The 25,430-nt window shown below is 49.8% G+C and overlaps 1 protein-coding gene across 1 annotated transcript in view; it reads left to right on the top strand.

The window, feature by feature from the left end:
- The first annotated feature begins 1,466 nt into the window (after positions 1 to 1,466).
- The window catches only part of ACOT7 (acyl-CoA thioesterase 7), a 94,657-nt gene continuing 70,693 nt past the window's right edge, over positions 1,467 to 25,430 (top strand). Inside the window, exons 1-3 of the mRNA XM_063145357.1 lie at positions 1,467 to 1,563; positions 18,843 to 18,960; positions 22,979 to 23,135. Of these exons, the coding sequence (XP_063001427.1) occupies positions 1,496 to 1,563; positions 18,843 to 18,960; positions 22,979 to 23,135 (343 nt within the window). The 5' untranslated portion in view covers positions 1,467 to 1,495. The remainder of the gene's footprint in view (positions 1,564 to 18,842; positions 18,961 to 22,978; positions 23,136 to 25,430) is intronic.

Raw genomic sequence — 25,430 nt, 5'->3', positions numbered from 1 at the left:
TAATCCTTGCACCATATTCACAAACAGCCTGAGAAAGGAATTCGGAGAGGTGCAGATGTATTCTGCCCAACAACACATGAAACAGGAACGCCGTTTTTGGATCACCAATCATCCTATGGTCCAATTAAGTGCATTTGCATATCCCTGTGACTGATTTTGCTTCAGTTCCCTTGTATAGGATTTCTCCCCACCCTTGCAACCAACCAAATAAATGCAATTAAGGTTACACTCCTAAGCACTCTTAGCAGAAAGTAATCAAGTGGGATTGATTTCTAAGCAAGCATGTTTCAAATGGCCAAAATGAAAATTAACTCTAGGTTAGCAGCAATTTTTAAAAAAGAAATTGAGAAAAAGAATTGGTTCGTTGGGAAAAGAGCCCCTGGAAAGAACTCATTTCAGGCATTAAATAATTGATTCTGTCTAAAAATAGCGCCTAGAGAGGAAGCCCTGCTGAGAGGCAAGATGGAGACAGACGGCTGAGTCATGTCTTTCCAGACCAACCAACTCAATGAAGTAGGGCTAATCAAGGCGTATAAAATAAATAAATAAAAATAAGCTGCATTTTATAGCAAGCAGCAGTTTGTTTGGGGGCAGGATGGGTGAGGAGAAATCCTTGGGAAAACTGGAAATGCGTAGGGCTTCCAGCTGCAAGGCTAATTTGCCCTAATTTCTGGTTCTAGTCAATTAGGGTCTCAATTGCATCTGTTGCTGCCTCTTTTGGTGGGGGGGCTTGTGAAAGATTTCGCTTCTCTGTGAGTTTCTAATGGGCTTTGCAGTGGAGGTTAATAGAACTAGGCCAGGAAGGTACATGTTGATGACATTTCCAAATTTCATATTAAATTCCCTATAATAAAATCATCATCATCATCATCATCATCATAGTTAATAATAATGCAGTCTGGAGAGGTGGCTCAGAAATGCATTAAATAAATAATAAGTCGTTGTCATCATCACTTTTATTATGGTGATGATGTTGGTTTGGGAATGTTTTAATACATTTATAAACGTTACTGTATTTATGATATCTGTACGCCGCTCTGAGATCTTAATGATATAGGGCGGGATATAAATGTTCTAAATAAATAACTAAATAGGTCTTAATCATGCAAAATGGAGGAAGGCTGCTCTAGCCCCGCACTTCTCTGTGGTGGCGCCTGCCTCTCGGGCCGCGTGTTCCGGTCGCGCCCGGAAGTGGCTGCCGGCTCCGCGGCCTGTCTCCATGGCGCCGGCGACCGCCTCCCCACACCCACCCGCCGAGGGCCGCGGCGGCGCCTTTGTTGGTGTCACGTGGGCTCGGGCGTCGGGAGGGCGCTGGCCAATGGGGAGCGAGTCGGACGGCAGGGCAGAGGAGCGCAGGCGGCGAGCCAATCCCAGGGGAGGTGGGCGTGGCGACCGCGGGAGGCCCCGCCCCTCTCCCGTCACTCCGTCCTTCCTCCCGTCGCTCGGCCAGCCGGTCTCTTCGCCTCTTCGCCCGCCGCCCGTCTTCGCCCTCCTCATGCAGCCCGCCGGGACTCCCGCCAGCGAGGAAGCCGCCTCCCCGCCGTCCGCCATCCAGATCAGCAGGTACCGCCGCCCTCGCGGGGGAGGTCGGGCCGGCCGGCCATGCCCCTGGGCATGTGCAGAGCGGCTCGGGGCGTGGCTCTGGCCGGGTGCGCCTCCGGGCCTGGGCAGAGGGCCCCGGAGGAAAGAGGGCGTGCCTCTGGGCATGGGCAGATTGCCAGGGGTCCCTCTGGGCATGTGCAGAGTGCCCCCCTGGGCATGGGTTGAAGGCCGTGAGGAAGCAGTGCATGCCTCTGGGCATGGGCAGAGGTCCTTGGGGAGCAAGGCATGCCACTGGGCTTGTTAAAGTGTAAGATTGTAAGCCTATGCGGCAGGGTCTTGCTATTTACTGTTTACTCTGTACAGCACCATGTGCATAAATAATAATAATAATAATGGGGTGTTCCTCTGGGCATGGGCAGAGTGTTCCTATGGACAGAGGGCCCTAAGGAGAAGAGGGCATGCCTCTGGACAAGCGAAAAGGTCCCTGGGGAGGAGGGCATGCCGCTGGGCATGTTACAGTGCCTGGGGTGTTCCTCTGGGCATGTATAGAGTATTCCTATGGACAGAGGGCGCTAAGGAAAAGAGGGCATGCCTCGGGGGATGGGAAAAGGTCTCTGGGGAGGAGGGCATGCCACTGGGCATGTTACAGTGGAGTTCCTCTGGGCATGGGCAAAGGGCCCCAAGGAAGGAGGCCGCGCCTTTGGGCACAAGCAGAATACTGTGTCCTTCTCCACAGGTTAATGAATGTGTTTACCTGGTTTAAAACATTTATATCCTGCTGTTGGTGCCAGGTGACCATGCAGGCAGCATTAAAATGATTTAATAATAAACCCAAAGAGAAATAAATGGAGAAAAAACAGCAAATGAGAAGCCCCCCCCTTCCAGCCCCTAAAGCAGTCAGACAAGGAGGAGTTATAAGCGTAGCACAAATCCAGCCAGCCCAAAGTCCGCGTCAGGAATCGAGAACAGGACCAGTGCCACGCCGTCCGCAAAGCCCTCCCGTGATGGCTAGGTTTCCCCCTGAAGCTGCAGGGTTGCCCATTGGGTCTCCCTGGAGAGGGCATTTCACAGCGCTGTTGGTGCCATGCTCAAAAAGGCCCTGCTCCTCTGTGAGCACGCGCTGCTAGATTTGCATGGAAGGAAGCTGCACTCCTGCGCTCAGAGCTGCTCTCATCCCATTATTTCACCCATTCCAAAGTTGTCCTTCCGGGCTTCACCTCTGGTGCCTGGCGATGGCAGGTGGGACAGACGGACAGATGACAAAGGGGTCATGGGGGACAGATGAAGGCAAGCTTTTTGTATCTGAAATGTGATATTGGACGGATAGGGATGGAGAGATCTTACCTTGCTGCCATGCGAGATGGCAAAGCCAGTTGTGAATGCTGACAATCCCAGATTAATTTTATAAACACCCTAAATAGCAATATGCTTCCTCACTTTGGACACAGACCAATGAATTCTGACAATGAGACTTCTAACATTTGCCTCTCGTAAATATCTTGATATTGACCATACTTTAGAATTCCCTGAAATATATGTAATATATTCTGTTATTAACTTATTGGATGCTGAGTAAAATAACCAAACAGGGATGGACAAGGATCTTCATGTTCATGAGGGGTTTTTTTTGGGGGGGTGGAGGGAGAATTGTGATTTGGAGCATACGGGGAAGTAAATGCTGTGTGTGGAATAAAATGTGCCCTCTGGCAGTGTGAGAGTTTTGCCGGCTGAGTGCAGGGAAGTGTTTTCACACATTGGGGGCAGTTTAAATCCAGTTTAAGAAGTGTATTGGGGGAGAATCTGGCCTCTTTTTGTAAGATAAGAGTGGGGTAGTTATATATGTGTGTACATAGAGGATGCTGGAAGAATCTGATAGCACCTTAAACTAATGACTTTATTGCGGTGAAAAATCCTGTTCCATCTGACAAAAAGTCCTTCATCTCTTATTGCATTGGTCATCTTAAGTTACCTTTGGACTGCTTGCTGATCTCGCTGCCGTATACTAATGTAGCTGTTTTGCAGGATGCTAGGATGTTACAGACATTCACTCCTTACCCTGCATATATCTTGCAGTCCAGGCGTGTTTGTGTCCAATAAAGTGTGATGAGGTGAGCGTGGAAAGGCCAGAGAGAAGATGCTTCACTGAAAAACTGCGTATCTTTCTGTGCACGTTAAAATTCTCTGCCTGGGCCATCACAATGCCCCTGATAAAGCACTGCTGTGAAATTAACCCTTGGAGCCATCCCCATGGGTGTTTTAAGCTGTTTTTCGGTTCAGGCTGTTTAAAATAAAAAAGAAATTGCTGGGAGAGGTTATACGATAGTTATTGGGGTTAAATCCACCCCCCATACTGATGAGAGGCAATTTTGTTCCTCCTTTCAGTCTTCTTTGGGTGTGATGTTAGATGTCCTGAACCCTTGGCCTGTAATGCCCTTTGGGCGGAAGGCTGGAGCTCAATGCCTGCTTTGCATGCAAAAGATCCTAAATTCAATCCCCAGGATCTTTAGCATATGGCTGGGAACGATCCCTGTCTGAAACTCTGAAGAGCTGAATGTCAATTTAGACAATATTCATCTAGCTCAGCCTTCCTCAACCTGGGGCGCTCCAGATGTGTTGGACTGCATCTCCCAGAATGGGAGTTGTAGTCCAACACATCTAGAGCGCCCCAGGTTGAGGAAGGCTGAGCTAGATGGACCGCTAGTCTGACTCAATGTAAGGCAGCTTCTGATATTCCTAACATGCTGAATGAGAGCCGGTATATTCCATGTCTTGTGTCTTTTTTTATCGGCTTCAGCTGGTGTGTCTTTTGCAGCCGTTTGAGGGTACAGGAAGGCAACCGTCCCCGGCCATACACATCCCAATAACATCCAGAGTAGATTACTGCAGTGCATTCCAGCTCTGAAGACTTGTCAATTCAGAACACAGTTACTGGTTCTCACATTTTACCAGATATTACCAATTTGTTTCTGGGCTAAATCCAAAGTGCTGGTTTTTTTACTACAGGCCTGTAGTAAAGTTTAAACAAAGCAGGCCTGGGGGGACTTGAAGGACCCCCACGCAACTACAAAGATCTTTGGAGGACCTCCTCAGAGTGGTGCCAACTCATAAGGAGCAGTGGGTGACTAGAAGAAGCAGGGACTTTGTTTTAGTTGATGTAGCTCTTCTCTGGAATTGCCTCCCTGTCTTCATATTATGTCAGTGTCCTCGCTGATGGTCTCCAGGTGGTAGGTGAAGATTTACGTATTGTTAACTGCCTTGGGAATAAATAAATGATTTAAATAAATGTAAATAGTATCAGTTCACTTCTGTTCCTCTCTCTGCCCCCATCTTGCTTCACACCTGGTGTCGCTGCTTGAACACGCAATCCATTACACAGATGGTAAATGTGTTTTATGTACTATTTCGTGACCTGAGGCATCACTTGTTGGCTATGGGTGTTGGTCTCTGACAGCACTAACCTGTTTCCTCCAGGGTTGGGGTGTGGAGGCAGGAAACTGGTTTGAATCTGACCTTGGATCTAGAGGCGACCACACAGACCTGAGTTTTAATTTGTGTGTTGGTGTTGCAGGGTTGCAATGCGCAGCTGTGGTTTTGCTTCTCTATCCCCGTCCTGATAGTTTCTGAACGTAAACAGGCTCAGAGCTGCTGGGTTTCTGCGTGACAGTAAGCTTTCATTGATCTTCTGTACAGCCATTGCCATAGTATTATGGCTACAAGGTCACACTTTTTCGAGTAGGTTTAACGTGTTGTCAGTGGTGGTGGGTTGGGGAAGAAGACCTCTTGGTATACCCCATCAATACAGTAGCTAAGGTCTAGCTCCAGTTTTGCCTTCCCTTGGTGTGTCAGCAGTAGGCATGTGAGAATAATTCTATTTCTTCGCAGGCTGCTTTACCCTGTAGGGTATTCTAATCTACTTGCTCTCTGGGGTGGCTTTTACACCAAAGGTACTTAAGAGGTAGGTCTACGAGGAACCGGCTGCTCTTTCTGGAAATCAGCTGTGCCCTTTGTTATGCTGACTCTTTGTGCCATTGGAGGGGTATGCATTTGCAGGCGAAGTGTAAATTAATTCCTTTGGGATTTGCGTTCATGAACCTCTCTTTGGGCTTCTGGAGTTTTTAATTTTGATCGCCTCTGGGAGCTGTTTTTTAGACAATCAATAAAGATTGAGCCTGACTGTTGCGTGCTTTCATGTCCCTGATTTGGTTTTAATAAGTACCGATTTCTGAACAAACCTTCATCTAGAGTATTGTGTCCAGTTCTGGGCTCCACAATTCAAGAGGGACGCAGACAAGCTGGAGCGTGTTCAGAGGAGGGCAGCCAGGATGATCAGGGGTCTGGAAACAAAGCCCTATGAAGAGAGACTGAAAGAACTGGGCAGGTTTAGCCTGGAGAAGAGAAGATTGAGGGGGGACATGATAGCACTCTTCAAATACTTAAAAGGTTGTCACACAGAGGAGGGCCAGGATCTCTTCTCGATCCTCCCAGAGTGCAGGACACGGAACAACGGGCTCAAGTTAAAGGAAGCCTGATTCCGGCTGGACATCAGGAAAAATTTCCTGACTGGTAGAGCAGTAACCTCCAAGGTGGCTAAATTTTGTGCTGCTGCAATTGCTTGTCGGCGTGGGATGATATCATCTGATTGTGATAATGTTTTAATCTCTTAAAATATGCGGGACATGTACTAATTAATTGTTATCATATATTGTTTTATTCATAGTTCCCATTTTATTCCGTTGGTTTGGGAATATTGCATTTGCTCATATTGTTGTGTTGTTTTGCTGGTCTTGTGACCGTAAATAAAATTCATTCACAATGGAACCAGTTACCTAGGGAGGTGGTGGGCTCTCCCACACTAGAGGCCTCCCACACTAGAGGCAGCTGGACAACCGTCTGTCAGGGATGCTTTAGGGTGGATTCCTGCATGGAGCAGGGGGTTGGACTCGATGGCCTTATAGGCCCCTTCCAACTCTGCTATTCTCTGATTCTACCTCTGGCATCCCTTTGAAACCACTTCACTGAAAATGAGACGCTTCCCAATAGCAGCGTAGCCGGAGAAAGTGAACAGCTGGATTTGCACAACCTGAGTTCAAATCCTGGCTTAGTCGTGAGCAGTGTTCTCAGCTGTACTTGGCAAAGTTGTTCTCGTGTGATATCAGGGCTGCTTTGCATGCATTTTTGGGGAGGGCGGGCGGGGAAACAGAAGTAAAGTGTGACTGCAACAGACATGTATCATTCACTAGAGAGAACCAGAAGTAGCTACAGTCCCCTGTTGAATATCGAGGTCCGTTCCCATGTAAGGTGTGGCCATTCTGTTAACTCACAGTCACTCCCATTTTATTGAACGGTAACAAACAGGTCCTAAAAATATATACGCTCACAGGATTCAAATCTAGATGTCTGGTTTTGGTCCCTAAGGGATTGGTTTTGAGGCACAAGTATTTGAAGTAGTTTTTGCAGCCTGGTATAATTTCTTACCTCCCAGGACAAAATTAGCATAAAGCTTCTTCTGGGTAAATAAGTAAGATTTTCTTCTGGATGACCAAGCTATGAGGCCTCTGTAAACTAAAGCCAAGTTGCTTCCCCACCCCCACCCCCGGCCATCCTCCTTATGCCACAGATGAGAATGTAGATGTGTGTAGGAGTGCTGGGGGCAAAAAGAGGGCGTCACACTGGAGAAACCTGGCAAAACCTTCTGTGGGTTCGTGAGTCGCTGAGTATTTTTGCACGACTATTATTAGGTTCCATTGTGCAGCCTCCAGATATGGTGGACTGCAACTCCCAACATCCCCAGGGCTATTCCACCAGGGATGATGGGAGTAATAGTTCAAGACATCTGGAGGGGCACCCTTTTGGGGAAGTCTGCTGTAATGGATTTCCAGTAATGGCTCAGTAGAGATGGGGCATTTCACGGTCTCTTCTGGATTCTGCATTTCCTTCCTCTCCAACCTTCTATCCCTACCTCACTCCTTCTTTTCCCTCTCACACAAATTTGGGATAAGGCACTGCTCCACATGTTTGCCTGGAACCAGTTCGCCTTGTGGGGCGAAAAAGTTCCCCCAACCCTGATCAATGACTAGGGTTATGTGTGTATGACGCTGGATACTAGCTTTAAACCAAAGATTGCAACTATGGTTAGAAGTGGGCTTCAGATCCTGGTTTATAGCTGAAAATAGCATCAAAGCGGGACGGAGGAGAAAACGGGTATAGGGGAAGCACGCGAGAAATCCAGGTGGTTGGGAGTCAATTTACTGGTCAGATATTGTCAATTAACTGTTGTTTGACAAATATTCTAAGATGCTGAGGATGCATGAACTGGTCTGACACCCACTTAAGAGCCAGTGTGGTGTAGTGGCTAAGGTGTTTAACCTGGGAGTCAGGAGATCCGGGTTCTCGTCCCCACTTGGCCATGGAAACACACTGGGTGACTTTGGGCAGTCACAGACTCTCAGCCCAGCCTACCTCACAGGGTGGTTGTTGTGAGGCTAAAATGAGGAGGATTATGTACTGGGTTCCCTGGAGAAAAAAAGGAGATATAAATGCAATAAATAAATAAATACAACCTTAAATCAGTGGGGTGGGTTTTCCAGGGGAAAGTTGGACTAACTTTTATAGACAAGAAATTGGAAAAGCTTTATAGAGTGATCTAATTTAGGATGTTTACTAAATATATATAAAAAGTGCCTCATGATATCTTTTCGTCCTGGTGCGCTACAAGTATTTGACCTGAAATATTTGAAGGGAACAGGGAGGAAATGAAGGCACACTTATTGTGACTTAAATGTTATATTAGGTAGACATATGTAATTAGAAAAAAATAAAGTCAAAATCGCATTTAAATGGAAGGGAGAAGGTAAGGTCCTGAAAGCGGTTGACACGCTAATTCAGCCTTTCCCAACCTGTGTTATATCCTGTGTTTTTCCTCTTGTAAGGAAGCAATCATGGTCTTCCTCTTCCTCTCAATTTCATCCCCACAACAACATCCCTGTGAGGTAGGTTAGGCTGAGACTCAGGGACTGGCCCAAAGTCACCTACTGGGCCTCATGGCTGAGTGGAGACTAGAATTTTTTAATTTAATCTAGTTTAATTTTTGTGAACCGCCCAGAGAGCTCCGGCTATTGGGCGGTATAGAAATGTAATAAATAAATAGAAACCGGATCTCCTGAGCCCTAGTGCAACACTTTCCTCTACTACACTGACTCTGTCATAAAGGTATCCTCTTCGATACGGATATTCACCTGAGAACCATTAATTAAAACTTTGAAACTACCAGGCTTGCCTAATGACGTATTTTGCAATTGGAATCCATTTCTTGGTACCAGTTTACTTACGAAATGGATTTTGTTTTCCCCCCTGTGGAAAAATAAAGCACTGGGGAAAATTTCACTCCACTTCTCGGCTTTAAATATAGCATGCTGCTTTTAATAACTGCTGATACTTTATTTAAATGTCATATTCTGCACACACGTGCACGTGCACACAATGTGTAATTCAACACAGTTTCCAGGATAAAAGCTATCGGATCATGTTACGCTGTTCGTGTTTATAGAACACGATGGTTGAAAGTTAAAATAATTCATTGCATCCTATTGGCCTTATCCTCTGATGGAACGGGAGACCTGGAATTAGGGTTTGTCCTTTGGAGGGGTAAATATTTTAGGCTCTCTGGTGATAGAGGGGAAGAGAGCAGAGTCTTGCTAGCACCGCTCCTTGGGGCTCGCAGGGTTAGCCCTGGGTTTGTAGTTGTGGGGTTTAGTTTAGCTGGGGCACAATATGGCTGGCTGGGGAATGATGGGAGCTGCAGTCCATTTAAGGCAAGGACGGGCAGCGTGCCACCTTCCAGGTGTTTTGGCCTACCGCTCCCATCATCCCTCTCCATTGGCTATGCTGTCTAGGGTGAATTGGTGCTGGTAATGAATGCTGGTAAAGAACACATCATGTGACATGCTGGGCTTGACGAATCCAAGGCTGGAGTTCAAGTTGCGGGAAGAAACATTAACAATCTCAGATATGCAGATGACACCAGTTTGATGGCTGAAAACGAGGAGGAGCTGAGGAGCCTTATGATGAAGGTGAAAGAAGAAAGTGCAAAAGCTGGGTTGCAGTTAAACCTCAAAAAAAAACCAAGATTATGGCAACCAGCTGGATTGATAGCTGGCAAATAGAGGGAGAAAACGTGGAGGCAGTGACAGACTTTGTAGTTCTGGGCGCAGACGTTGACTTCTTGGGAGGAGAGCAAAGACCAAGCTTGATAAAATGGTTAAGAGCAGAGACCCCACACTGACAACAAAGGTCCGCATAGTTAAAGCAATGGTATTCCCCGTAGTAACCTATGGCTGCGAGAGCTGGACCATAAGGAAGGCTGAGCGAAGGAAGAGAGATGCTTTTGAACTGTGGTGTTGGAGGAAAATTCTGAGAGTGCCGTGGACCGCAAGAAGATCAAACCAGTCCATACTCCAGGAAATAAAGCCAGACTGCTCACTTGAGGGAAGGATACTAAAGGCAAAACTGGCCACATAATGCGAAGACAGGACACCCTGGAGAAGAGACTGATGCTAGGGAAAGTGGAAAGCAAAAGGAAGAGGGGCCGACCAGGAGGGATGATATTCTAGGGGTGACAGACTCGACGTTGGGGGAGCTGGGGGTGGCGACGGCCGACAGAAAGCTCTGGCGTGGGCTGGTCCATGAAGTCACGAAGAGTTGGAAGCGACTGAACGAATAAACAACAACAATGAATGCCAGTTGATTGAGGAAATCAAACCGTCTCCATGCCCATACCTGCTGCTGAAGTCTGGAATCTGAGTGAGCATTGGTTCGTTTTTTTGTTTTGTTTTTAAAGGGTTTCTAGCCACCATTTGGCAGGGATGGGACAGGTAAGAAGAATCCAATCAGCACTGGATGAGGTTGGAAGCTGCCTTGGGGAGATACAGGTTGATAAAGGCTCACCTGCTTCCCCTGGGGAGTGGGCCGTGTTTGGGGGAGGGGGGCTTCCTTATTAGGGTTGGCTTTCAAGTTTAGGTTACAACGGCACCTGGAAATGTTAAGGGTTACTGTCATCATGATCATATACAGATAGAGCGACCATATGAAAAGGAGGACAGAGTTCCTATATCTTTAACAGTTGAATAATAAAGCGAATTTCAGCAGGTGTCATTTGTATGTATGTTGCACCTGGTGAAATTCCCTCTTCATCACAATAGTTAAAGATACAAGAGCAGTGCCCTCTTTTGTATCTGGTCAAGAGGGCAGGGCTCCTGCAGCTTTAACTGTGGTGATGGAGAGGGAATTTCACCAGGTGCAGCGTACATACAAATGACACCTGCTGAAATTCGCTTTCTTATTCAACTGTTAAAGATACAGGAACGCTGACCTCCTTTTCATAGGGTCACCCTCAACACAGAACTTCTCAGGAGTATGTCCCACATAGTTCAGTGTAACTGGCTTCTGCGTAAATGTGCATAAGATTATGGCCGTGATAGAATTCATTTCATTTATTACACTTCTATGCCGCCCCGTAGCTGAAACTCTCTGGACAGTTTACCAGGATTAAAAGTCATAGAAGAACAAGGTCGTCATGTAATGTAGAAGCTGTTTGGCTACAACGTCCAATTACGTGGACTCCCCGCCAGTTTTTATAAGCCGAGATCCAACTGCCGCAGGAACCTGTCCAAGCACCTTGTCAGTGTCCTTGGGCTGTATCAGCTCAAGCTGATTCCAGGAAACTGGGCTAACCTGTGCTCCGGATGCCTCACCTGATTCACCTGCTGTAACGGTGGAGCCCTTAAGTCCCAGGGAATGCTAGCGATGTTCTCTTGGAGGTGCCTTGCAAACATATCGCAGCAGGCCTCTGATGGATCCCCTATGTCCTTAGGACCAGCGTGTGATAAGCTCCAGGCGACCTTGAAAAGCTTCACTGGGTGGAACATGGAGGATTCGATAGAGGCAGAGAGAGATAATGTTTCTTTGCCTCTCCCATGGAATATACCCAACACACCAGAGTTTGGTTGCATCCGCTAGGAGCTTTTTGGTCCCCCTGTGCCTTCCAGCTGTCTCAGTTGTCAGTGCTGCTCAGAACAGACACCTGCTGTTTCTTACCTGCTCAAAAATATCCATGGTAGTGTAGTGTGGTAGGGAATCTGGGCCGTGCAGGTGTTCTACTCATCAGAGGACCCAGCTTATTTATTTATTATTGCATTTATATCCTGCTTTTTTCCCCCTAAGGAACCCAAGGCGGCATACATAATCCTCTCCGTTTTATCCTCACAACAACAACCCTGTGAGGTGGGTTGGGCTGAGAGACTGTGATTGGCCCAAAGTCACCCAGTGGCTGAGTGGGGACTAGAACTCGGATCTCCTTACTCCTAGTCTGACATGTTAGCCACTATGCCACACAGTCTCTGACTTACTAGCCAGACATAAGAACATCAGAAGTGCCCTGATGCTGGATCAGACCAAGGGTCCATCTAGTCCAGCTTCACACAGTGGCCAACCAGCCATCGGCCAAGGATGAATAAGCAGGACATGGTGCAGCAGGACCCTCCCACCCATGTTCCCCAGCAACTGGTGCATGCAGGCTTACTGCCTCGAATACTGGAGAGAGCACACAACCATCAAGGCCAGTAGCCATTAATAGCCTTCACCTCCAGGAATTTATCCAACCCCATTTTGAAGCCATCCAAATTGGTGGCCATCACCACATCCTGTGGTAGTCAGTTCCATAATTGAACTATGCGCTGTGTGGCACTCACAGACCTTGCTTTTGGTGTTCACAGGCGTCTCCTCCCCCAGTGTCCTCTGGGATGCATGTAGGGCTTGGGAGAAAAGGGTCTTCTGTGTGTGTGTGGTCCCTTTTGCTCCATCACCTAAGGTGAAGCTCAGAAGGAGTTGTCAGTTGAAGCTCCTGCCCTGGGTAGTGACTGGCGTGTGTGGGTACGCTGCAGCCTCGGGTTGCAGCTCATATTTGACACAGTAAAAATAGAACTTGATAACTTTAAGCAGCGCAGAGAACAAACTCACAAATAGGGCCATTTTGGTGCATGGCTTTGTGGATGCCTGAGACCCTGTTAATGCGTTTTCAGCTCTCCACGGCACAGCCAATTGTCATGTGTCCCAGTGCCGGTCAGCTAGCATGGGGAGGTACGCCGCTTCAGTGGGGGGAATGTCGCAGGACGAAGACGCGCCCCACGCGCCTCCCTCGCTGTCCCGCTCACTCTCTGGCCAGCCTGCTAAAGAGCTGTTTGCCAGATTGGCCGGAGGGCCATGAGCTGAGGAGGCACGCTGCGCTCTCCCTGTGCACCGTCTCCCCTGTTCAGGTGGTGCTCTGGCTAGCTCTCCAAACAGTGGCTTGGCGGGAGTGTGAAGACCGGGAGGGCATTCCTGTGCGCCTCCTCTCCTCCCCACAGAGTGGTGGGCTGACAGGAGCGGTGGCAGAATTTGGGGGGAGGGAGGAGCTTAAGCATCCTTGACCCGCTGGAGCCAAAGCCTCCAGGGGCCCCGTACGGCCCGGGTACTCCATGCCCATGCTCGGATACCTGGAAACGCCAGGTCCTTGGGCCGTAGCGACTGCAGTGCCATCTCGCTGAGTCCTTAACAACGAGAGCTGCTGAATCAGTGGTGTTTTCGTTGGTAGCTGGCTGCATTCCTAAGGCACGGGCGCGCTGTTCAAGAGATTGTTGGAGAATTTTAATTTCTTCACAACAGTGCTGGTTGGAAGTTAAAGCTGTTTCTTGAACCAGGAATGCTCACTGTCAGCTCTCCCGATGTCCTCAACAAAAGCGAAGTCTCCTTGGCGGTTGCATTGAGAGTCTCTTGTTGTCTGGATTCAGAGGCATTCCCCATATCCTGTCAAGAGCTTTGAGAACCTAAATGCATCCCTTGCGCAAATGTTTGTGTACGGCATTTCTGCATTGCCAGACAACTCTCTTACCGAAAAGCAAAACTGCCCAGAGCGAGGGTAGCAGGTCTCTTCTGTACTGGGGCGGTCACGGATCTGAAGGCAGCCATGCTGAAGGCATGGCGGCACCTGGGCGCAAAGCTCTCTCGGGTTAGCGCCACTCTCAACAGGTAAGTGCTCAGGTGTGCGAACCTTCTGTGAATTGTAGCTGAGGTTTAAATCCCAGCTTAGCTATAGGCTCATCGGGTGATCTTCAGGCAGCCTTCACCGCTCAGCTTCATTGTAAATTTCTGTACTTTGCAAGATTCTGAAAGGGGCAGGTGTATACGCTGTTGTGGCATTCTGGGGGTCTGTATTCTCATTTCTTTGTGCGGGGTGTTGGTGGAGTTCCTATTTCTCTTCTCCTGCGAGCAGTTTGTGCTTAGAAACCATTGAAGCGGGGCTCCGCTTAACCAGGAGGTGGTAGCAAAGCTCTTAGACCCGCTTAAATTCTCACAGCTCTTGCCTCCCCGTTTCAAAATGACGATGGCCTTTCATTTTAACCGCGTGAGAGCGGCTTTGGGTTCATCCCACAGCACTCCTGTCATGGCTGAAAGGTCTGCCTCTACATCAGCCTTCCTCAACCTGGGGCGCTCCAGATGTGTTGGAATGCAGTCCAACACATCTGGAGCGCCCCAGGTTGAGGAAGGCTGCTCTACATGGTCTGTTTACTCCCCGGTTGTTGCTTCTGGTCCTGGATGGGCAGCGATCAGCCTTGTTGCTAATAGCGGCCCTGTTGTGTGAGCGTGTACACATTTTCAACGTAAATATCCATAGATACAGGTAAACCGGTGGTTAACATTTAGAATATGGGAGTTGTGACTTTAATGTCAGAGGTGTGCTTTGGGGTGGACCGCAGAAGAGAGGTTCCCATGACCCTGTTGTAATTCTCCTACTGCCAGCTCCAGCCTTTTGAGGTCCCCTCTCACTGGGCCTCCGTCTTTGGTGAGTCTGCCTTCTCACTGTCATTGTTGCCAGTCACTATTCCTCCTCCTCCTCCTGACTACCCCTTGCTTGCTTGACAGGCGCGAGAGCCAGGGAGCCAGGAGTCCGGGGTGTCTGCTGCTCCTCCTCCTTCTCACCTTCTCTGTCGTCTGGGCCGGTGGGAGAAGCAGGTGAACATGCAGGTGGCAATGGAGAAGCAGAGAAGCAAGTCCAAGGGGCCCCTGGGCAGTGGGGTTTTGTCCCCCAGCAGCTGTGCCCAACCACGCCTGCTGTTGCACCAGGAAAGCGAAACCTGTTCTGCTTTCATAGTTGTAAAATGTTGAGCTCTGCAGTACAGAACTCTAGGCAGAGCTTGCCGGTTCTGTCCAGTCTACGAGAACTGTGCAGGGCTCCTGCATGGTACAGTAGGTGAGGGTGGCAGGAGCTGCGGAGGGCTCCTCTCCAATGCATTCAGGATTTCCGGCTGTCGGGCAGACGGTCCGGTTTGCGGCCTGCTGGTCGCCTTTCCGGGACCTGGGGCGGAAGGTCCTTGTGCCTTCATTAGGGCTGGCACGCTAGAGTGATGCATGGACTACCTGTTAGGCCACAGGGTTTCTATGGTGACTCACTTTTCAGCAGGCTGGCTTGATTGGCTGGGTTGCTTCTTTTCTATTTTAGGGGCAAGACAGGAAATCCTCCGAGGAGGAGGCCAGAGGAGTGGCATCAGGCCTGATGCAAAGAATGAAGTGGCAGTACCGGTTTGGGGTGCTCAGGATCCAGGCCGAGGACTCTCCTCTCTCTCTCTCTCTGCCGTGGGGATGGCTGCTCTCCTTATCCAGTATGGCAACCTTTGAACTGTATTCCTAGGTGGAGAGTCTCTTGGTGATTGTGGTCAGGCGCAGGGCTGGGCTGGAGAGGTAGGGCCTTACCTTTCCCCAAGCTGGTACCCTTCAGATGTTTTGAGCTACAACTCCCAGCATTCCTGACTGGCTGGGGCTGATGAAGTCCAAAGCACCTGGAGAGTGCGACCTTGGGGAGGGCTGATCCAAGAGCCCGTGGAGCAGTTAGGAGGTGGCGTTCTGAGTGGCTGGCATCGCGAACCCAGGAGTCGTGGATTACGCTGCGCCTGGAGAGGCCGGGGAGCTGAGGCAGAGGGTTGGGGGCTCTGAAAAACAGTGGCTGTAATTGCAGCTGGTGGAATTGGGTGGATTTGGCTTCTGGAGCGGAGTCTGATGCCAGATTTTAAAAAAAGCAAAACCTGTTTTTGTCTCTTTGGGGCACTGGGGAGGGGAACCGCTCTAGCAGGGTTGGGCAGTGACTCAAGCAGCAGGATTCGTGCTCGGGACCGGGGGAAATAGTTCAGGTTTCTCGGAGTCGTCATCACATTTTAAAAACTCCCACTTAACCTGATACCTGGGATTTTCCCCGGACCTGGTGATATTGGTGGCACTTCCCACGGGACAGGAGACGCTTCGTTTTGGCTGAGGGAGCAATCCTACAAGCTAGGGAGCTGGTTCTCCCTAACGCTTTCTGGTTGGCCTATAGCCGTAGCTTGCCGGGATGTCTGAAATCTGGGGTTAGTACTACTGCTAATTGGCTTTCAAGCTATGGGTTGGCCACTGGCTTCATATGGTGGCTTTGAAGTAAAGATTTAGTAGTAATCAGAGCTTGCTTTATTTGAATGGGGTTGAAAACTAGGATAAGGCCAGGGTGGGTGGGGTGGGGGTTTGACTAAGGAAAGGTATCAACCGGTGTGCAAGACAGGATGAGCGAGTGAGCGAGCCTGTGACACGCTCCCAATCTCCGAACATGGCAGGTTGGAGGACTCAGAGTGTGAAATCTGAGTTACACTTTCCTAACCTGGTGACTGTTGCATGTTTACTGCTTGCCATATAGGCCTTGTCTGTCTTTTTCTTTCTCCCTATTGTCCTAATGCAGCCTTCCTCAACCTGGGGCGCTCCAGATGTGTTGGATCTGGAGCACCCCATGTGGAGGAAGGCTGTCCTAATGCGAAACCAATAACCAAGCCAGAATAAATCAACGAAATGTCTTCTAAATAATTTAATCTGTCTGTTACATTTCAATCGTGGGATTATTGTTGTTGTTGTTGTTGTTGTTATTTTGCAGGTTTTGTTTTCGCTGTAGGCGTTTAGATTCCTGCCCTTTAAGGTAGATTGTTGCTATTAAATGCTCCGGCCAAATGTCAGACCTGGGGAGGCCGCATAAATCATGGTTTCTCTGAGTTGTGTTATGCAACGCAACACTATCATGGCCTTTAATGTTGTGTGGCAGCTGGAATACGCTACAAAAACTGGAAAGTGTGTGCAAATTTCCTGTTTACCTAGCTTTGTGTGTGCCACAAATGTAGAATTCTGTTGCCACATTTTCTCTTGTAGCGGATAGGGTAGGACTATGACACATGGAGCCAGAGGTCTGTGGTCTGGGCCATATATTGAAGTTGCACAACCTGACCACTCCCGAAGGGGCGCAGATCCGTGGTCTAGCACATGTTTCATGTGCAGATGGTTCAGTTTGTGGTGTCTCCCTGTAGGGTTGGAAAAATGCCTCCTTGAAACCCTGGAAAGGCATTGCTGCCAGTCCGTGTTGATGCTACTGGGCGAGGTGGACCCATGGCCTGACTCCGTATGAGGCGGCTTCATTTCTTCCCAGAAGCCCCGCCGTCGCATCCACTTCCTGAAGAGCTTGAAACCAGACAATTTCCTTTGTGGTGATGAAGATGGCCCCTTTCCCTCTAAGCTGCAGTCCGCTCGGGTTTCTAGGGCAGGGATCAAACTTCACGGGCTTGTATGTGGCGTAGGGTTTGTTCCCGGGCCAGATCGTGTCTCCGTCCCAGGTTACAAGATGCAGCCTCAGCCATCCCGGTTCCTGATCTCTCTTACCTATCATCCTTCGGAGTTAACAGTAATTCAAAGACAACCAGCGTGGCTCCGGACCATATATCTGTCTCGTCTCCTTCCAGGGTTCAGCCAGTGACCCAAATTGGGGAACAGCAGCTGCTTCGTCTCATCCTTCCCTGGCCTAATCCTTTTTTCCCTCCTAAATCCGACAGCGAGCTAATCCACAATTAGGCCTTACAGGATTATAGCGTGTTGCTCTTGAGAGCGATCAGTTGCACAAGGTGCTAGAAATCGGGAGAGAAAGATGGCACTTGGCATCTTTGCGGTAAGGTACCGGAAATGCCTGGTCTAGCTGGCTAATCCCCGTGCTAATGGCCGGGATACTTTGCGGGCTGCCTTCTCCTGTACAAAGCTGCCGAGACGTTCAGGTCATCAGTGGAGACCTGCCCTCCATCAGGAGCGCGGAGGGCAGTTGTTCCAAACAGGGCCATCTCTATAGTGGCCTCACTTGTGGAAGGTTTTATTTCAGAGGGTATTTGGGCTCCTGTGAACGTGTGTTTAACCTCTGGGGCTTCTGTTTGCTCTTTTTGGGAGGGTGTGTGTGTTAAGCATCACCTCGTTCTTTCTCTCTTGGCAAGAGTTGCCTTGCACCGAAGAGCAGGACCAAAACACCTTTCATGATATGGCGGAGGAGCCCGGCAGCACCGGCAGCGTGCCGTGGCCAAATCCCCCGCGCTGGTGTGCTTTGCCCGGGCTGAGGTCGCGTGGGTTGTTGCCCCTGAAAGCCTCATGGCAGAGTGGCCTAAAGTGATTGAGGGGGGCGGGTGTCTGCTGCATTGTGTCCGAGGTGGGACCGGGGTGAGGGAAAGAGGCTACCAGAGGCGTGGCCGTGGCCACAAGGCCCACCTCGAATGAGAGAGGGGAGGGCGCACGAGCCGGCCGTAATCCACGACCGTGTAGTACTCTGCGTCTTGATGTTGGCTTTTGTCTGCCTTCGCTCCGGGGTTCCCAACATGGAGGCACCCACCAAGGAATCTCCCCGTGACCCCTTCCGGAAATGAATGGAACGCTTTCTCCATTCACCTGTATGAGGAGCAATAAAAGTGCCCTGTCAACACACACACACACACACACACACACACACACACGCCCCGACTGGACTGGATGGATGAAGCTCAAACCCTGCAAAGGATCTCTGGGCTTTGTCCTTCCTCCAGGCCATTTTCATCACGGGATTCCCCCCCCCCCACTCAAGTGAATGGAGTGATTCAAGAGAAGGGGGGTGTCACTCCCAATCGTTTTGGGATTGCCACCCTGCAGCAGCTGGTTTATGGTGCTGCTGCCCAGGGCATTTTCTCTCTCTCTCACACACACACACCCAAAAAAGAAATCCCCCGTGTGCTCACAGGTCTGCAAAGGTTTGCTCCTTTTCCTTGATGGAGGAACGCACGGGGTTTAGCAGCTTGCCGCATTTTAAAAGCAACTCCCTGGTTCAAGTCAGAGATCTTTTACCTGTTCCGTCTCTTGAGCCTGACCCAAACCTGACCCGCTCTTCTCTCTCGCCTCCCGAATCCTTTTCCCCTCTGCAGGATCATGCGCCCAGATGATGCCAACGTTGCTGGGAACGTCCACGGAGGGACCATCCTGAAAATGATCGAGGAGGCCGGAGCCATCATCAGCACGCGCCACTGCAACTCCCAGGCGGGGGTATGTTCTCTGCGCCTGACCAGGCAGGGGCATGTTGCAGGCCCCCCACCCCCATGCCGGGGTTCTCAGCCATATCCTCTCTGGGTTTGTGCCCTTATCGTCTGTGACCCATCTAAGGCAGGGCTGGCAACTTTGGCCCACAACTTCCATCATCCCTCACCATTGGCTAACCTGGGAGCTGTAGTCCAAAACATCTGGAGGTCCATAGGTTGCTGACCCCTCAGCTAAGGAGTCCCATTGAGAGAGGAGTTGGTGTCCAGTGGTCCAGTTTGGGCCGGAGTGTTGGACGGCAGGCTGGGAGAGGGTGTTTGCCACGGCTTGTTTCATTGCCTGCACTTTGGCTTTTCATGTGCGTAGCAAAACCTGCCGCCTTCTCTCTCTCTCTCTCTCTCTTTATTTATAGAAATGGCCATGCAGACCAGGAGGAGAGGTTCATGTTTAAATGCTAGATCGCCTATATAATATTAGGGTTGTTGGCCTTAAAGCGATGGATGAAGACTGCATAAATTTGTATATAGTTGAAGAGTATACTTAGATTCATCGCATTTGACTTGCATGTCATTTAATGTTACTGCCCTGGTGTTTTTTTCCTCTGAAAGGAAGCTTGAAGCATCAGAGGATGAGCGCAGAATTAATTTTTCATTAGCCAGTAGGTGGCAGTGGTGGGTAAAAGGCCCGAAGCAGTGGCTGGCTGCCTGAGCCATCCTCCTTGGAGGCAGTGAAGATGGGGCTTGAGTTTGTGGAACGACTTCCTTTGAAATTGTCGAAAGCTCCCTGTGATGCTGACGGCCACGGCCTCGCTGGCTGCGCTTGTCATGGCAAAATCCTGCCCCATTCATGCAGGGAGAAAAGCGGGATATAAATGTAGTATTAGCTAAAACCTGGTGGCCGGTCACACGTCCGTTCCGAATTCTTTTACCATCTTTACTTCGACAATACTTCTCTCTTTAATTCCCAGGCCAGCTCCAAGAGCTGTGGGGGAGGGGTGTAGCTCCGTGATGGGACGCGTCCTTTGTACACAAAAGGTCCCGCGTTCGAAACGCCTGGCAGCTCCAGCTGATAGGGCTACGACTGAGCTTCTGGGAGTTCCGCTGTCAGTCAGAGTAGAAATATTGGGCTAGTTGGGCCCGTGATCGAACTCTGTGGAAGGTAGCTTTGCATAGCATCGGCCTGTGGTTGTTGCCATTCCACAGGAGGGAAAGCCAGGCCTCTGCGTGTCACCATTTTGAGTCATCATCATCATCACAAATTTATTTATTTCTTACCCGCCTCTCCCTTTAGATCGAGGCGGGGAACAACCTTAGTACAACAAATCAACACATCTTAAAAATTCCTGATTTCACGTTCATCTGGGTCGGCCTGCCGGAAAAGGCTAGTTTTCAAAGCTGTCTTAAAATCACAGAGAGAGTTAATTTATGAGTCTCCTCCGGCAGGCCGTTCCACAATCCAGGGGCGACAGAAGAAAAGGTCCTCTGGGTAACTGATGTCAGCCTAGTTTTGGCTGACTGAAGTAAGTTCTCCCCAGAGGACCTGAGTGTGCGGGGCGGACTGTATGGGAGAAGGCGATCCTGCAGGTAACCTGTGTAAAGGAGACTGGACCCAGCCAAGCTGGCCTTCCACTGGATTTTGCACAGATCCCCAGAACAAAACTCACACAGCTCACAGTTTGGAGGTTTAAGTCCAATTTATTTAGGAAAGAGGCAAGCAAACAGGATTAGCAACTAAAACTATAGGTACATGCAGATATATATTGAACCCAGAACCATGCAAACTAAAAACTAAGTTACAATATCATACGTCACCCAGCCATGGAGTCAGCCAGCTCAGAACAAAAGCCCCCTTTCAAAGTATACCCTTTATAGATACTTTTTCCACTCCTTTTCCCCCTCCCTTCGGCTCTCCCTGCGATGATCTTTCACACCTCTCCAGAGATATTAATTTCTCTCAAGGTCGGCCGGCCTGGCCCCGAGCAGTTCCAGGAAGTACCAGAACGCCCCCATACATCTGGCCGGTTATCTGCTCCGCTCCTAAAACCATAACAATAGAACACTTTAACATATTTTAAGAACAGCCATTCCACGTATGAATTTACCCCTTCCTTACAACCTGGACCCAAACCATGTAGGGCTTTGAAGGTAATGACCAACACTTTGTACTTTGCCCGGAAACTAATTGGCAGCCAGTGGAGTGATTTTAACGTTGGGGTAATGTGCTCACCCCTAGATGTACCGGTGACCAACCTGGCTGCCATATTTTGAACTAGTTGAAGTTTCTGAACTAGGAACAATGGTAGCCCAAAACCGTGGCGGTCTCGTTGACGCTTAGCAGAGTATCTGTTCAGCGTCTCGCAAAGCCTCGGGGTTCCTTGGCTGAGACCCAAAGCAGCAGCGTCAGGGCGGGTCGGTTGCAGCTGTGCAGGCCCTGCAACCACGGTGACACAAGTTTTGCGAACACGATGCTTTTCCAACCGCCTGCGTGCATTTACTGCGTTTAAGAGCAGAAGTCTGGAACAGCACAAGATGGGTCCATCCATTTCAGGGTCCGGTTTCCCTTAGAGTCCAGGTGGACACCTCTGGGGAGCCAGGAAGCAGGGTGTGGAGGCAGTAGTGTGGTGTAGCGGTTAGACTGGGACTCAGGAAATCCGGGTTCTAGTCCCAGCCATGAAGCTCCCTGGGTGGCATTGTGCCAGTCACTGACTCTGAGCCTGACCTACCTCACAGGGTTGTTGTGAGATAAAATGGAGAGGAGGATCCCCTAGGGCAGCCTTCCTCAACCTGGGGCGCTCCAGATGTGTTGGACTACACATCTGGAGCACCCCAGGTTGGGGAAGGCTGACCTAGGGTTCCTTGCAAGAGGGGGAAAGGCAGGATATAAATGTAGTAATAACTACATCTAAAAAAGAAGTAGTAAAATAGCCCCCTCCCGTTGTGGATTTCTAGCTATTGGCTGTATTTTTATTTTTTGGTGCTCTGATGTAAAATGCCTCTGTTCATGGTGTTTCCATGTAGCCCGCCCAGCTAATTGTCTTTGTTAGATGTCTCTGTCTCCGTGAATTAGTTGAATTCCCCTTTAATCTACGCCCGTGGCCATCACTATATCTTGTGGCAGTGAATTCGATCAATTGATTGTTTGTATCTCTGCAGTTGGCCCAAGCTGGGCTTTGCGGAATTTATGGTAACGAGGGCATCGGGGGCATGGGTACCAATCGGGTGAAGGCGGGTTGCCGTGGTGGAAATCTGGATCAGGATTGGGAACTAGGCAAGAGGGACGGAGCAGGAGGTCAGGAAACGGAAGTGAAGTCTGTCAGGGAAACCTCTCTCCTGTCTAATGCTTTAGTGCAGCCTTCCTCAACCTGGGGCGCTCCAGATGTGTTGGACTACAACTCCCAGAATGCCCCAGCCAGCTGGCTGGGGCATTCTGGGAGATGCAGTCCAACACATCTGGAGCGCCCCAGGTTGAGGAAGGCTGCTTTAGTGCAAGCGTGCACCCCCACACCCCCAAGAATGATCTCTGCATCCCCCCAGATAGTTTCTGTAATAGCTCTGCCCTCTGTTTTGGGAGACTGCGTTCTGCTTCCTGTGGGATGGTTGCAGTTCTACAGCTTTCTCTTGGCACAGAGGGGGAGATGGGCAGAAGCGGAAAAGGTGGTCTTACTTGTGCAATCACAGTGAAGCTTTTCAGTGGAAACACAGGACGCGATCTTAGGCAGGGTCCATGGATATTGTCGACTCTGGTTGGCAATGGCTCTCCGAGGTTTCAAGGAGGAGTCTCTCCTCGCCCTGCCTGGAGAAGCTGAGCATTGAACCTGGGCCCTTCTGCATGCAGAGCGGAGGCGTGATCACCCCGAGGGGACAGAACGGGATAGCGGATCTGTAGAGTTCAGTGGCCGCGTTCCCCATGCCACGCCTGTGCTCCTATTCGAACTCTCTGCTCCCCTGCTTGCCTTTGTGTACGCTTCTTCCCCTCGACAACCTGCGCGTGTGGCATGAGCTCACTGTCCTTTTTGTGGCCCTCCTAGGAGCGCTGCGTGGCGGCCCTCGCCCGGGTGGAGCGCACCGATTTCCTTTCGCCGATGTGCATCGGAGAGGTGGCGCATGTCAGCGCTGCGATCACCTACACCTCCAAGCACTCCGTAGAAGTCCAGGTGAATGTGGAATCGGAAAACATCCTCACAGGTAAACCCTGGCACTTTTCGCGGTCCCCTCCTGAACAGACTCCACCGTCTGAAGTTGCGTTTCCAAATGTTTGGTTTACTGGCATTTTATTGAGGGGAAAGACAGCTGCGTTCTCTCTCTCTTCTCTCACTCTCTCTCTTCTCTCGCTCTCTGGTATTCTACTCAATTTGCAGGTGTGTCTGCAGGTATAAAGGACTGTAGACTATTTAGCTTCAGATTCACCCTCTACGGTTGAATTGGCTTATGACGGCTTCAGAGGACGTGAGGTGTAAAAACAGCACAAATGCCACATTTAACCACCACAAACAGCATAGATGTCATAAATAAAAGGCCAAAAACATGGCATTAAATGTATTGCCCTTCATATCAGATTAAGCGCCCTAATAACTATCATAGTAATAAATAATGATGATGTTAATATCCAGACTGCATTTCCGGTGCATAAAATGTAGAACCAGGCAGGCAGTTTACATGACGCTTCTTTCAGTTCCTTCGTATTCCCGTAATTCAATCCGTTCTGTCACTTTTGCCATTTCTGCACTGCGCCAAATCTGAAGTAACAGATTTGTCAACAAATTCCATCCCATCGAGTTTGCTTTCCCTGCAAGGCTGAGCTGCATTCCAGGGAATGCTTTCCGGCGCTCCGGTTGCATTCCAGAAACCAGGGGCTCAAGGCCCAGACTTTGCTGTAAGGATGTTCTTTATTAGGGATGTGCTCCGCTTCTTCTCAGACCGGAGAAGCAGGAGCAGATCGGGGGGCGTCGCCTCCCCTTAAGGCGGAGGCGAAGAGGATTGGGGGAGCTGCGGAGCGTTGCGGAGCGGATCGAGGTGAAGGCGGATCCTTCACCTTGATCCAGAGCTCCGCAAAGAAGGTAAGTGGGGTTTACTTGGCCCTGCCGCTGTCACTGCCGCCCATACGGCGGCGGCGGCAGGGCCAGGTAACCCCCCCTCCCTCCTCTCCCTTACTTGCGGCCGTCTGCGGTCCCGTGGCTGCTTCAATTGAGCCCGAGGACTCAACCAGGAAGACTAGGCCACAGTTGCAGCTTAGTCTTCCTGTTTGAGTCCTTGGGCTCAGTTGAAGCAGCCACAGGACCGCGGATGGACACAGGTAAGACCCCTCTCCCCCTTGCTCCCTTACCTGGCTCCGCCGCCGTCACCGCACAGGCGGCGGCAGCGGCAGGGCCAAGTAACCCCCCCCCTCCCTCCTCTCCCTTACCTGCGTCCGTCCGCAGTCCTGCGGCTGCTTCAGTTGAGCCTGAGGACTCAACCAGGAAGACTAGGTTGAGTCCTTGGGCTCAGTTGAAGCAGCCGCGGGACTGCGGACGGACGCAGGTAAGGGGGAGGAGGGAGGGGGGCCTTACCTGACGCCACTCCCCGCCACTGCGGAGCTCTGATTCGGAGCCGGAGCTCCGCAGCGGAGCGGAGTGGCCCCCAGGCAGATCGAGGCGGGGCGGAGCGGGCCCGATCCGCAATTTGCGGATCGGGCGCGAAGAGGATCGGGGGGGGGGTCCGTGCACACCCCTATTCTTTATCCCATGCTCAAGATCTAAATGACCGTTGGCTTTGGTGTCAGAGGAAAAGTGGAGTTCTGCTCTCGAGGGAATAGTTGTGTTCAAGAAAGTACATCAGAAGCTGCTTTTATGCCAAGCCAGGTCTTTCTGGCTTGGCACCTGCATTCGCTGATTTGCTGCGGCTCTGCAGGGTTTCAGGCAGAGGCCTTTCCAACCTATCTGGATTGAATCTGGGCCTTCTTCATGCAAAGTATATGCTCTGCGATTGAGCTGCAGTCCTTCTCAGAAAGGTAACACAAATGGGGTGTGTGTGTGTGAATATTTCACCATGAAGCTAATTTCAGTTTCCTTGCTACCCCTCATCCCGAGCGACATTTTTATTCTTTCACCGGCTGTTTGCAAATTGCTTATTTATTTGTATTTATTTATTTATTTATTACATTTTTATACCGCCCAATAGCCGAAGCTCTCTGGGCGGTTCACAAAAATTAAAACCACGAAAAGCATAAAAACAACCAAACATTTAAAAGCATGAATAAAAAATACAGTATAAAAAGCACAACCAGGATTAAAACCACACAGCAAAAATTGATGTAGGTTAAAATATAGAATTAAAACAGCAAAGTTTAAATTTAAGTTAAATTAAGTGTTAAAATGCTGAGAAAATAAAAAGGTCTTCAGCTGGCGACGAAAGGAGTACAGTGTAGGTAGCTATCGCGTTGTGAGCAGAAGGTGCCCTGCCCTAGCTTCCTTTGCTGTAGAAGGAAAGGAAAACAAATTATTT

The sequence above is a fragment of the Elgaria multicarinata genome, chromosome 20, assembly GCF_023053635.1.
Source record: "Elgaria multicarinata webbii isolate HBS135686 ecotype San Diego chromosome 20, rElgMul1.1.pri, whole genome shotgun sequence".
In the NCBI taxonomy this organism is placed as follows: Eukaryota; Metazoa; Chordata; class Lepidosauria; order Squamata; family Anguidae; genus Elgaria; species Elgaria multicarinata.
This window is presented reverse-complemented; position numbering and strand designations above follow the sequence as displayed.